The sequence below is a fragment of the Phytophthora cinnamomi genome, assembly GCF_018691715.1.
Source record: "Phytophthora cinnamomi strain GKB4 chromosome Unknown Contig0, whole genome shotgun sequence".
Taxonomy (NCBI): domain Eukaryota; phylum Oomycota; class Peronosporomycetes; order Peronosporales; family Peronosporaceae; genus Phytophthora; species Phytophthora cinnamomi.
This window is the reverse complement of record NW_027150933.1, coordinates 268620-281350: the sequence shown is the minus strand read 5'-3', so window position 1 is coordinate 281350 and position 12731 is coordinate 268620. Positions and strand designations below refer to the sequence as shown.

Below are 12731 nucleotides of genomic sequence, written 5' to 3'. Positions count from 1 at the left end.
CTCGGCACTTCCAAAAGCCGGAGACAGCGCGCAGCCACCGAGCCCGCGCTCGCCTCCGCCGCCTCCGCCGCTCCGAAGAACGCAGACGCCATGCAGGAGGTCTCGGCCGAGCTGCAGCAGCAGCTGCAGGCGCTGGGCATCAACCCGTCCGACGACGTCTTCCGCACGGGCTCGGAGGAGTACGACCACAACGGACTGAGCTCGCCCATCCCGCAGGAGGTGCGCTTCATGAACGCCGAGCTGCGCCGCTGCCCCGTGGAGGGCGTGGGCATGGTGCTGGCCATCTTCTCGGGCTCCGGCGCCGTCTACGAGTTCGTGCGCACGCTGCGCAAGTGCATCTACGGCAAGGTCAAGCACGCCGTGCGCCTGCAGATGACGCCCAACGGCACCTTCGTGCGCACGCAGTTCGAGGTGGCCATCAAGGTCATGAGCAAGGTACCAGTCGAGTCGCTGGCTTTTTGGGTGGAAAGGGTGGGGAGCTGCGTACTGACGATGGGTGGGCTTCGATGTGCTGCAGGTTATTATAGAGGAGGGCAATCTCCAGGAGAACCCGCTCGTCGAGCTGGCGGCGCAGCAGTATCTGTCGGTGCCCGGCCATGAAAACGTGCTGACGCTGGTGGGCACTGGCCTTTGGTGTGGGGATGCAGAGTTTTGTTTTTTGGCCTCGGCTGACCATTGTCTTGCGTTCGTTTGTTGCAGATCGAGTGCTTGCACGACGCCGACTTCATCTATGCTGTACTCCCGTTTTGTAATGGCGGGGAACTGTTCTCCGTGGTGGAAAGCGGCGGCGCTATGGAGGAGGCCGAGTGCCGCCATTGGTTTACGCAGGTTCTGGCTGGCCTCTCGTACCTGCAGAGCCGCTACATTTGCCATCGGGACATGTCCCTAGAAAATGTGTTGCTGGACGGTGACACCTCAAAGGTATGTGCCGATGGGATATCAAGGTCGCTGTGCGCGTCGTCTCACTCATTGACGTTTTGTTTCCGTGTGCGATAGATCATCGATTTTGGCCTGTCCATCGGTATTCCCGTCGACGCGCATGGCATGACTTATTCGCTGCCGCCCGCTGGCGCGGTTGGAAAAATCTTTTACATGCCGCCGGAGGTGAGCTTGCAACGCGTCTGCGACTGCTTGTGCGATGGCATATCTAACTAGCATCGGTGCGTTTTTGCTGTCAGATTTATCGTAACCAAGTTCCGTTCAACGGTTTCTCCGCGGATATCTGGTCGACGGGCGTCATGCTGTTCATCATGGTAACTGGCGCACCTCCCTTCGAACGTCCGGACGACGCAGACCCGCGCTTCCAGATGATCGCGCAGGGCCTCATGAGTGACATGTTAGACTCGTGGGGAATGGACCACGTGTCCGCGGGTGTGCGCGATCTGCTGTCGAAAATGCTGATCGTGGACGACCCGTCTCGGCGCCTGACAGTAGAGCAGATCGCCATGCACCCGTGGATTCAGGGTGGTTAAGACCGAATGCTTGCAGCAACGCAAGAATGAACTGTCGTCTCAAAAAAAAATCTTGTCTCGTTAGCAGTGTTGAAGTGTGCAACCCCTGTCAGAAGCTTTCAGCCTACTAGTGTTTTTGCTCGTTCAGGGATGGTGATCGTTCAGCCCCAATCTGAGCGACAGTAGTAGAACGCCCCAGGCGGAGCAGGATGCATCGAAGGAGGCAGGTGCTGCAAGAGGAGAGGGTTATTTGTTGCAGGTGTCGTGGACGTCGGATTTACTGGCGTCCATGAAGGAAGGTCCTGAGCTGTTGCTGAGTGGCCTGAAGCAGAAGCTGAAGCAGCAGCATGGCGTTCTTGATCTGTTGGTGTAGGACAGCAGGGATTGAGTGGAGGAGACTGCTACTGCCACTGCCACTGCCACTGCTGGTGCGGGACGCCCTCATTTACCTGCGAAGCTGTCGTACCAGAGCTTGACGTTGGCCTTGTGGTTGCGGCCGCGGTTGTGTCGCTGTCGCGCCTCCTGCGAGTCCTCGAACGACTTGTTGCAGTACTCGCACACGAAGCGCGGCTTGCCCATTGCAGCTTCGGCACTGCTGGGTCTGTATGGAAAGCCTCGACTTCGACTAAGTGCGATTGAGGAGCTGTAGACGAACACTTCAACATGCTCCTTCCCTAGTCATGACGCTGTACATTAAAGTGCAAGTTACTGTATGCCCAACGCTCAAGTGTAGGTGCCCGAGAGCGTGATACTCGGGAAGAAGTAGGACGGCTCGCTCGTCTGCAGCACGCACAACCAACAACCAACAACCAACATCAATCCTCAGGACCCCACAGCTCAACAAAACCCGCTACCTCTCGCACCTGCTCGTCCAGCCACGTCATACCCTCGCGCAGCAGCACGTTGAGCGCCTGCATGCTGCGCTTCTTGTCCCACTGCAGCTCGCGCGCCAAGATGCTGACGTTCACCATGCCTCCCGTCGTCTGCGCCAGCGCCAGGATCGTCGAGTGGTCCTGACTCAGCACCACGGGCACCGTCACGATCTGCAGCAGCAGCAGCAGCAGCAACAACAGCAACAACAAAGTGTCAACTCCTAATTCACCCCCCCCCCCCTCCTCCTGCAGCCCGTCCGCCCCACCATCGTGCGCTCCTCCATGTCGATGAGCTGGAAGCCCTCGCCCAGCACGCTGAGCTTCTTGACGGCGCGCTTGACGTCGTCGTCCGTGACCGCCTGCATGGCGGGGCCGCGACGCTTGGCCAGCAGGCGCAGCAGGTCGCCCATGGCCATGAGCCCGCCGTTCTTGGCGCGCGTGAGGATGCCCACCTCGATGATCTGCACCGCCAGCTCGTAGTAGAAGTCGCCCACGTCCAGCAGCTCGGACCAGAATCCCTTCTTGCTGGCCAGCGGGTCCACGCCGATCTTGGCGCACATGACCTGGAACTTGCGCCGGAAGTCCGGGTCGCGCTTGATGCTGCTCTTGTGCTGCACGGCGAAGGCCTGCAGGTTCGCGCGGAAGAGCTCCAGCTGCGCCGCCACGTGCGAGAGGTTGGCCTCCACCAGCTGCTCGCCCACCTCGGAGAACTGCTTGGCCTGCTCCTGCTTCTTGCGCACGGCGCCGATGCCCACGCCGCGCCTGCGCATGTCTTCAGACAGACAGACAGATAGCTACAGTCTAACTAGGTACACCCCTCAGCTATTGCTCTGACCGCGCGCCCATTGGCAGATACGAATTTTTCGTTTTGACGAATGGTGGCCTGTTTCGTGGCCTCGCTTTTCGGCCAATGAGCGCGGCGCGGCCCCCGGTTTTTTTCTTCCGTTAGCTCCCGTTCATTTCGCGGTTTGCGGTCATCGAAGCAGAGGAAGGGAAACCCCCAGACTTCTTCACTCTCTCACGCCCACACACAAGACACACACACACACAGGCAGGACAGACAGACAGACAGACAGCATGTTCGTCTTCGACTGGTTCTACAACGTGCTCGGCTACCTGGGTGCGTGTCCTCTCTGCGCTCCCGCTCCGCCGGGGAGCTCGATCCTCCCCCGGGCGTCAAATCCCGGCGATAGTGTGATTGATAGATGGAAAATGGGTTCGGATTGTCTAATATTGGGGGTTTATTATTATTATTTATGACGCGGCAGGCCTGTACCACAAGAACGCCAAGATCCTGTTCCTGGGGCTGGACAACGCCGGCAAGACGACGCTGCTGCACATGCTCAAGGACGACCGCGTGGCCGTGCACGAGCCCACGCTCCACCCGAACTCGGAGGAGCTGATCATCGGCAAGCTGCGCCTGCGCACGTTCGACCTGGGCGGCCACGAGACGGCGCGCCGGCTGTGGCGGGACTACTTCGCCACGGTGGACGGCGTGGTGTTCGTGGTGGACGCGCTGGACCGCGAGCGCTTCCCCGAGTCGAAGCGCGAGCTGGACACGCTGCTGGGCTACGACGAGCTGGCCAACGTGCCGTTCCTGGTGCTGGGCAACAAGATCGACGTGCCGCGCGCCGCCTCCGAGGACGAGCTGCGCAGCGCGCTGGGCCTGTACGAGACGTTCGGCAAGGAGTCGGCCAGCGGCGACAAGGACGCCAGCATCCGCCCCATCGAGCTCTACATGTGCTCCGTGGTGCGCCGGATGGGCTACGCCGACGGCTTCCGCTGGATGGCCCAGTTCTTGTAGATGACGGACGCGGCGTATTAGCAGAGAGAGAGAGAGAGAGAGAGGAGAGAAGCAGCAAGCAGGTCAGAGGAAGAGGAAGAGGAGAGGAGGAATGGAATAAACGCCACACAAAATCACGTCCGCTGGCTCGAAAGCAGTTTTCTCCGTAGGCAGGACAGTAGCACCGGACCTGCACGTAGTGAAGCCATCTCGCATCAGATTCACGAGACGACGACTGCAGCGACTGGGAGTGAGTGACGTAGCATGTCGGATCACCACGAAGACGAGACCACGGCGTCGGGCCGACAGCCTAACACCACGCACGCCCCTAACAATAAGCGGTCGAGGCGAAACCACCCTGCCAACTACTGTCGATCAACTAGGTAGGCCATGCCGCCGACCTCTACGCCCAGGTCGCGCGGTGGCGGTGGGCGGCGTCCCCGACCTGCTTCGGCTGCTGCGTTGTCGTTCAAGACCACGGACAGTCCGAGGGCCCGACGGAGACCGACGGACAACCAGCAAGACGGAGCGCTGCAACACGCGGAGGTGGCGAGGCTTGCGGACCACATGGACAGCTTCCCGTTGGTGCCGCTGCCGGTCATTCCGCAGCTGGGCATCGCGGACCTGGAGAAGGTGGAACGCGGGCTCAACGAACTGCTCGGGTCGCTGATGCCGCACGAAAGCGACCAACAACTCGGTCGGTACGCGACGCGGCAGCTGTCGCTCGTGCAGCGGCAGTTGATGCAGCAGCGAGCTCAGGAGCGGGTCTTCCAGATGCTGCGCGGCGATGTGCCTGCGACTCTGGCGCCGATTGAAGCGGCATCGTTGAGGAAGAGCTCGTCGGCGGCAGCAGTCGTGAAGATCGGATCGCCCTCCGTCTCAAGCCCAGCTACGGCGTCGGACAACCAGAAGAACTCACAGTATGGAGCTCCACAGTGTCAACTACGCGGTAGTAGTGGAGCCGCGGATCTGCACTGGAAGAGCAAGAAAGCTGGCGTGGAGATGGCGCGGGCCATGGTTCAGGCCAACGCGACCAAGAAAAATGCAGTGGTCTGTTCGACCGGGTTTGTGATATCGGCAGGAGGCAACGCGTCCAGGAAGCGGGGGAGGCAGCGCGTGCCAAAGCGCACGCCGGAAGACGAAGCTCGCTACCAGGCGCTGCAGCTGGAACGAGAACGCGAAAAGCGGCGGCAAGCTGCGTATCAACGACTGCAAGCAAGACGAGAACTACAAGCGAAGCGGAAGCAGCAGCACGAACGGCAGGAGCAAGAACTGCACAAGGATCCAGTGCGTGATGCTGGAGGGAATAGTGCCGAACGAGAGGAGAAGCAGCAAAACACTAGCGAGAGCGAGTGCGAGAGTGAAACAAGCGATGTCAGCAACTGCTCCGAGAGTGATGAAGCAAACGAGAAGGCTATCCTCGCACTAGAAGTAGAGATTCCGTCTCCAGCGGATCATGACGATGAAAGTCCACGAAGTGACAGTGATGAAGATGTGGATGTGGATGTGGATGGCGGTGTACACAAGGAAGACGAAGAAATTCGAGGCAGTGATTCTCGAATTGAAGATGGACAGCCAGAAGTCGGTGAATGTCGCTCAATCGATAGTGCGATCGATGAGACCAGCGGTCAAGTACCAGAAAACGAAAGTCTGGTGGCATGTACATGTACAACGGCAGATGATACTACGAGTATGGTTAATTTGGAGGAGCGAGATAATACTTTGAATGACGACACCAGCGGAAAACTGCAGGAGGTAGTGGACGATAGCAATGACCAAGAAGCGTTTACCTTAGATTTGCAGCGTTTCATCGGTTCAAGAGCAGCTGCGAAGCTAGAACAGCTACGAGCAGAGAAGGAGGCTCGAAGAAGTGTGCCGACATCACCCTGTGCTCCAGCTTCGTCTCTTGGCATGTCCAATTCAAGTTCCCAGAGCGTGGTCGTGATCGAAGGCAATGGACCAACAAATGCATCTATCCAGCAGCCTCACACTCCAATAGACAAGCACGCAGAAGAGAATAGTGATGACTCACTACGCACAAAGCGCCGGGATGTAGATTTGTGTGATACCCGTGGCAGCGAGCTAGCTGATCCAAATGATCTTCCTCCGGATGAGAAGACCCCGTCTTGGATTGATGAAGTCCGGCAGAGTGCTGAAGAATCAAGAGCAAGATCTCCTGAAATCGCACAAGCTCGTCGGACGCTCTCCCTACCTCGCGCTCCTGTGACCGAATGCAAGGACTACCGGTTCTACTTCAGCAACTTCCAGTGCATTCTCACGTCCGTTTTCGAGCAATGCCGCAGTAGTTCAGCAAATACGTCCTCTGCAACTTCACTGTATCATCGCCCTGTTGGCACTACTGGCGAGCACACGATGCGGCTTCAGCAGAAGCTCTATGAAAGCTGGCAAAGTATCATGCAGGACTACGCAACAGTGTTTGGGCCGAAGATCGTAGCTCCAGAAGGGATGGTGCCGCTAGCAGCCGCAAAACCTTGGGCCCCGCACTACCGGATCAATTCAACAGCACGGAAAGAGGTTTCTGAGATTGTAACTCAGGCTTTACAGCGCTTAGGTGGTGGCTGGGAGGAACACCCTTCGGGTCTCGGGCTCAAAACTACGTGGAACTTGCTGTGGACTTGGAGTAAACCACGCGTGGAACGCCAGACACTGCTAGCATGGCAGAAGGTGAATCACTTTCAGCATGCTAAGGCCCTCACTCGCAAGGATTGCTTGAAGAAGCACATCGGTAAATACCTTGCTGCTGGCGGACGTTTACGCCAAGCCTTTGACATCATCCCGCCAACGTTCCTGTTACCGAAGGAGTATGTCGCCTTCGTGCAAGCATTCCAAGAGCGCAGCGAGCGGTTGCGGCGGAGTGGCTTACCAGAAACCAAAAACATTTGGATCATGAAGCCTGTGGCGCTCTCTCGAGGGCGCGGAATCTCGCTTGTGAACGATCTGAGCCAGGTGATCTACGGCGAACAGGTGGTGATTCAGGAGTACATTGCAGCGCCAAGACTGCTGGACGGCTTCAAGTTTGATTTACGTCTGTACGTTCTCGTGACATCATTTAACCCGCTAGAAGCCTTCCTCTACGACGAAGGCTTTGTGCGGCTTTGCACTCGACCATACCAGGATAGTGACATCACCAACATCTTCGTGCATTTGACAAACAGTAGCATCCAGAAGGACAACGAGGAAGCAATTGCGGGTAGTGCTAACCCAATTGCTAGTGCGATGAAGGAAGAACGCGGTGCAACGTTAGCGAGCCTCAACAGCCATGTTAATCAAGAGGGCGAAGCAACTCAAAAAGATGCTGGAGGTACCAAGACGACTTTGGCGTATCTCTGGCGGAGACTTGCCGCCGATGGTGTCGATGTCGAGCAGGTGAAGCGCAGCATTGAGGAAGTAGTCTTGAAGGCGCTGGTTTGCGGTGAAGACCAGATCCCGTTCCAAGTAAACAGCTTCGATTTGTTGGGCTACGATATCCTACTCGATGCCGACTTGCGTCCGTGGCTCATCGAAATTAACTCGTCTCCTTCGATGGCGCGCGACAACGACCTCGACTACCAGGTGAAGGACGCCATGATGCTGGACACACTTCGCGTAGTGGACCCTTTGCACTTTGACCGCGCCAAACTGGCAGAGATTATCGCTCGGCGACAGCGGGATCTAGAAGACGAAAAGAGGCGACCGCATGCTCACACGCGTCACCCGCGCGAGGCGGAGGAACTGGCGGCTCGCCAGCTAAATGAAGACCTCACCACCATTTTGAGAGGAAAGGTGCCTCGAGCGTACGGAGAAATACCCGAGAACATTGGCAACTACCGAAGACTGTGTCCGCATACAACTGTCTACAACCAGCTTGTGAAGCTCAAGCGGAGCTGCTTGCGAGTTGGGGATCGCAAGACATAGTGATTCGACGCCTCCCTTCAACCTCAGCTCTGCATCTCGCCCGACCAATCAGCAAGCGTGGATGGATCAACTTCAACGTGTCGATATGAAGACGTATGTTGTCGTTGTCGGGGCTGCGCTTTATTTTGTTAGCAGAGGATGTCGATCGCGAACAATCGAGCGACATGAACTGCTCCTGGAAAAAACTATCCTCCAGTTTTGAGCTTAGTCTCAGTGACGACGATGCTACGAGTGACAAGGGAATTGGAGTTTGCGCGGCTAGAATTATGATCAAGGTGACGACGACGTCACATAGTAGTTTGCTTGCAGTCGAAAGGTGAACTCCCAAGACCACAATTAAAGTTTTGCCAAGATAAAATCACCACGAATCCCAACCTTTGACTTTGACTGCAGCACTGGTGTTTTTAGCTGCTAGTGTCCGTTTCGACTCACCATTTTTGAGACCACCCTCAAAACTGGCAAACGGCGAAGCCATGCAGACCTCTCCCTTTATTTAGCGAGGACAATTGCGGTGGAGGCTGAAGGCACGGGGCCCCAGACTTCATCCAAGCACCAGGAGGAATTCCATCATCGTAGACGGATTCAAGCGAGAGTGCTTTGTGATGGCGTCTACTGCCAACATGTCGGGTATTCCGACTAGCCCAGGGTCTTCGTCACTTGCGATCGCGCTCAAGTCTCCACCTCCGTCGCCTACCAAGTCAAAGCTGCTGCCCACTCCCAGAGTTGCAGACATCCTGGCACATGACGGCAGCGTGGACGTTCGACTGCTAATGATTTCCATGTGGAAACACCGAGCCAACGCTCCGTTCACAGCAGAACTTTGTCAGCGACTGTGCTCGATGCCCATTACCCAGGCGATGCTGGACCAGGTAGAGTTCTACCTGCCTCAATTGGCACACATGGTGGTGCATCTCGAACAAGAGCTGCCGATGGAGGATATGGAGCAGTTTGTGCTGCTGCTCTCCCAAAGCAGCGTGCACTTCGCGTTGCAGTTCTTCTGGATGATTTACGCTGCGTTGGACGAGAATCGTCCCAAGCGCGCAGGCAATAACCCCCGCACACTCGCCCGTTGTGCGCGGTTGTTGCTTGCGCTCGAGCAGTGCTTCGTGTACGGTTCTCCGGCAGCACGTCAAGCCTCGGAGCTGTTGACGCGACAAAGCATTTCGCGAGACGAGATGGAGCAGATTCTCATGGCGGATCGTCGTTTCTTCGCGGTTCAACAGAGCAGCTCGGACAACGGCAATGGCGTTGAGGACGTCGCTCCGCTAACGGGAGGCTGGCTGTGGAAGAAAGGAGGAGGCACTAGGACAATGGGCCGACGCAACTGGACCCTCCGCTGGTGCCGGCTCGAGAAACGTATCTTGTTGGTCTTCTCCAAGCCCACCGATTCTCAACCTCGCACCGCCATCCCGTTGCACGGAGCCAAAGTGAATGTGGTTGAGAACAAACGCCCGTTCTACTTCGAGATCACGCACGACTTCAGCGACACCAAGGCCAAGTTTGCTGCAAAAACTGCAGATGAGTTGTCCACATGGGTGGCGTACATCCAAAAGACTGCTACGTTACCAGAGCCTCCGGCCGGAAGCCCAACGAAGGGCAATAGCAGTCCGGAACGCACACTGGCACAGATGTCGTTCGCTATGCGAACTTTTATCATGCAGTCGTCCACCAACGTGAATAGCAACGCCACTTTGGCTGTTGACGGCACTGCATCTCCGCGGAGTGGGTCGCCTTCGAAAACGGATAGTACCGTCCGCTCTGCGGAAGCCACTGTGGATGCGTTAGCTGCCAATATTGAGCAGATGCGAACTCGTATGCTCAGTAGCGGTGGTGTGAGTGGCTGCTCGACTCAAGCGGGCGATACTGAGGTGAGCCAGTTCTCAACGACGGACTGCTGCGGCGCGGACGCGCTGATGCAAGCTCTAATGATGCCAGACCAGCAGCGCCGATACGAGTTCTTCTGTAGCATGATTCACTTTATCAAGTCCATTACGGATGTGTCGGAGGCACTGCGTCGTGTAGAGCCCCCCAAACGCAAGGAACTACTACGACCATTGCTGAAGCAGCTCCGACTCCCGAATCGGGCTTACATCCCGCTATGCAAGTCAACAGATGTACGTACTGCATTCTTACCTCAGGTTGCATCGGCCTGAGATGATTCACTCGTCACCTTGCTTGTTGTTGTGATTAGCCATACTGCAACGTTGTGTCCGTATTCAGCGACGAAGGCCGCGTCTTCAGCACTCACGTAAGTCGCTTTGGTTTTATCATAACGATACCCTACCTCTAACCAACAACATTTAACCAGGAACGAGCACCATGCTTGATATACTTCGGCACCGAGGAGAACGAAAATGGGGAAGATGTGTCCACTGTCCTATTCAACGAACTTTACGAAACACGAACAAATTGCGATGGCATTGTCGACGAGGACGACGAGACCGTGACTACATTTGATGAGCATGCTGCAGATATTGTGATGCCGCCCAGGCAAGTAAAGCCTTCGCCTTCGTCCAAGGCAACACCATTAGCCAGGCGCATGTCACCGTTTCTTCGTGAACTGCTTGCGGTGAGTTTTTATGATCTATTCACCTCCAAGCGTGTTTTGTCCTTAGACTGATGAAATTTTTTCCGTTGAGGTAGGATGATGAAAGGAAACAGCGGCTGGAAAAAACGTTCGGTGAACTGACCTTCACGAAAGCAGAGCGCCTCCAGGAGACCATACATTGTGCAAATCCGGACTGTTGGCGTCTGGCGGGGTTGATGTCGAAGAGCTATGATGACTTGCGCCAAGAAGTTCTGGTAATGCAGCTCATTTCGTATTTCCAGCAGATTTTTGAGCTCGAGAAGCTACCATTGCGGCTGCATCCGTATCGGATTCTGTCAACAGGATCGAGTACCGGTCTTATTGAAGTAGTTCGCAATGCGATGTCACTTGATGGTATCAAGAAAACCCCGGGCTTCAAGAACCTTCGCAGCCACTTCGAGCAAATGTACGGTGGCGCGGTGAATAATAGTGAAGGTGACGCTCGTGGTGGTGACGGGGCCGAACTGCTTCGTCAGGCTAAACTCAACTTTATCCACAGCTTAGGTGCGTGTCTTGGTTCACATCCAAGCGTTCTCAGCCTCTGACGTTGAATGTTTGGTGTCGATTTTTGCAGCGGCGTACTCGATCGTGTGTTACATTCTCGCGATCAAGGATCGACACAATGGCAACATCATGCTGGACATCGAGGGCTACATCATCCACATCGACTTTGGCTTTTGTAAGTTTTCTCGTAGGCCAAAATCGAATTCGATGTCGTGCTCATCCTCTCCGTTACTACATTCTGCATCAGTCCTAGGCCGAGCGCCCGGCGGCAGCTTCAGCTTCGAGACAGCGCCGTTCAAGCTGACCGCAGAGATGGTGGACGTTCTGGGCGGGCGCCACTCGTCCAACTTCCAGTACTTCACCGACTTGTGCGTGCAGGGCGCGCTTGCCGCTCGAAAGCACGCGGAGACCATCTACACGCTGGTGGAAGTCATGAGCTACCACTCGAAGCTCCCGTGCTTCGTCGGAGGCGCGTCAGGGCCGCTCTCCGGGCTCAAAGACCGCCTGTTCCTCAACATGCCCGAGAAGAAAGTCGCGTCCACCATCCAGAGCATGGTGCAGCGCGCCTACGACCACTTCGGCACCAACAAGTACGACCAGTTCCAGGTCTTCTCGAACGGCATCGCGAAGTAGGCCGCCAGATAAATTATGACGTAGGCAGGCAACAAAAAACAGGACAAAATAAAATAGTCCCACTAAACTATAGTCCCCAACAAAAAACTGTGTCGACCCAATTCCTCCCATTTGCACAATTATGAGACGCGAAGTTCCGACGGCGAGCTGTCCCGGGAGCTCACGGCCGTGGGCACGCTGGGCGACCGGGGAAGACGCCACGTTCGACTACCCCGAGCAGTGTCAGATGCCGGCGACCAAGCGCCAGCGGATCGAAGGGGACAAGGTCCCGTCGTATCCGGACACGGACACGCGGTTCGCCGCTGGCGGGGACGCTGCTGCTCCGCCAGCTACTTCAGCTGAGGAAGACCTGTAGGCGCAGTTGAGCTACGCCGACCTCAATGGGGAAGTCCAGCCAGAGGGCGACACAGACAACCAGGAGTAGGAACCAGCTAGCAAAATTGTTTTTTGTTTTTTTTTTACTTTGAGAATAGATGTTAGTAAGACTGGCTAAGGATTCAGGTAGCGATACACGGGCTTCGGAGGCGACGGAATAGCTAGCGACTGCATCTTGTCGGCGTCGTGGCCGCTCAGCAACGGCTGCACCAGTGACACACTCAAGCCTGTTCTATCGTCGTCCTGCAGCCCATTTTCGAGACGTGCTGTCTGGGTGTCTTGAGTTGATTCCAGTGCGTCATCCTCGGACCCACAGAGCCCCCAGTCCGCGTCGAAGCACCCCGTTGCAGCGCAAGCAAACAACAGCAGAGCGAAGAAGAACCACCACGTCGCTCTCAAGCCTGTTGGATCCGTATTGCAGATCTCTTTCCCATCAGAACCGATCCAGCAGTCTGCAGCGACACCTTGAGCTTGGCACCAAATGCAGCACTGAATAGTGATCACCACTTTCTGAAGAACGCCATTGTAGTGCCGCCGTCGCATGAGTATCGCTAAACCGAGCAGTAGCAGCGGATGTCACGGATGACACGAATAAATGCAGCGGTTGATTT

General features: G+C 56.3%; 6 protein-coding genes across 7 annotated transcripts; 4 read left to right on the top strand and 2 right to left on the bottom strand.

Moving 5' to 3' along the window:
• Positions 1 to 90: 90 nt before the first annotated feature.
• Positions 91 to 1472, top strand: IUM83_01741 (CAMK protein kinase; the record flags this gene model as incomplete). Its single annotated transcript, XM_067925617.1, has 5 exons — positions 91 to 435; positions 518 to 616; positions 700 to 921; positions 997 to 1104; positions 1179 to 1472. The coding sequence occupies 5 exons, from the start codon at positions 91 to 93 to the stop codon at positions 1470 to 1472; spliced, it is 1068 nt and encodes a 355-aa protein (XP_067800669.1).
• A 140-nt stretch (positions 1473 to 1612) lies between these two features.
• On the bottom strand, positions 1613 to 2030 carry IUM83_01740 (zinc finger CCCH domain-containing protein 3; the record flags this gene model as incomplete). The annotated part of the gene is made up of 2 exons (XM_067925616.1): positions 1613 to 1812; positions 1901 to 2030. The coding sequence occupies 2 exons, from the start codon at positions 2028 to 2030 to the stop codon at positions 1613 to 1615; spliced, it is 330 nt and encodes a 109-aa protein (XP_067800712.1).
• A 144-nt stretch (positions 2031 to 2174) lies between these two features.
• IUM83_01739 (Vacuolar sorting protein SNF8) lies at positions 2175 to 3093 on the bottom strand (the record flags this gene model as incomplete). Its single annotated transcript, XM_067925615.1, has 3 exons — positions 2175 to 2231; positions 2315 to 2494; positions 2590 to 3093. The coding sequence occupies 3 exons, from the start codon at positions 3091 to 3093 to the stop codon at positions 2175 to 2177; spliced, it is 741 nt and encodes a 246-aa protein (XP_067801139.1).
• Positions 3094 to 3400: 307 nt separating this feature from the next.
• Positions 3401 to 4127, top strand: IUM83_01738 (GTP-binding protein SAR1; the record flags this gene model as incomplete). Its single annotated transcript, XM_067925614.1, has 2 exons — positions 3401 to 3443; positions 3592 to 4127. 2 exons carry the CDS (start codon positions 3401 to 3403, stop codon positions 4125 to 4127), a joined length of 579 nt encoding a protein of 192 aa, XP_067801087.1.
• Positions 4128 to 4496: 369 nt separating this feature from the next.
• IUM83_01737 (tubulin-tyrosine ligase family) lies at positions 4497 to 8021 on the top strand (the record flags this gene model as incomplete). 2 transcript variants are annotated; one of them, XM_067925612.1, is made up of 3 exons in its annotated part: positions 4497 to 5691; positions 6004 to 7156; positions 7286 to 8021. In XM_067925612.1, 3 exons carry the CDS (start codon positions 4497 to 4499, stop codon positions 8019 to 8021), a joined length of 3084 nt encoding a protein of 1027 aa, XP_067800843.1. The 2 variants fall into 2 exon arrangements, with proteins under 2 accessions (XP_067800843.1, XP_067800842.1); XM_067925613.1 differs by having other exon boundaries at positions 7283 to 8021.
• Positions 8022 to 8623: 602 nt separating this feature from the next.
• On the top strand, positions 8624 to 11745 carry IUM83_01736 (phosphatidylinositol 3 and 4-kinase-like protein; the record flags this gene model as incomplete). Its single annotated transcript, XM_067925611.1, has 6 exons — positions 8624 to 10135; positions 10213 to 10269; positions 10330 to 10590; positions 10665 to 11112; positions 11183 to 11287; positions 11360 to 11745. 6 exons carry the CDS (start codon positions 8624 to 8626, stop codon positions 11743 to 11745), a joined length of 2769 nt encoding a protein of 922 aa, XP_067801086.1.
• Between the last annotated feature and the right edge of the window lie 986 nt (positions 11746 to 12731).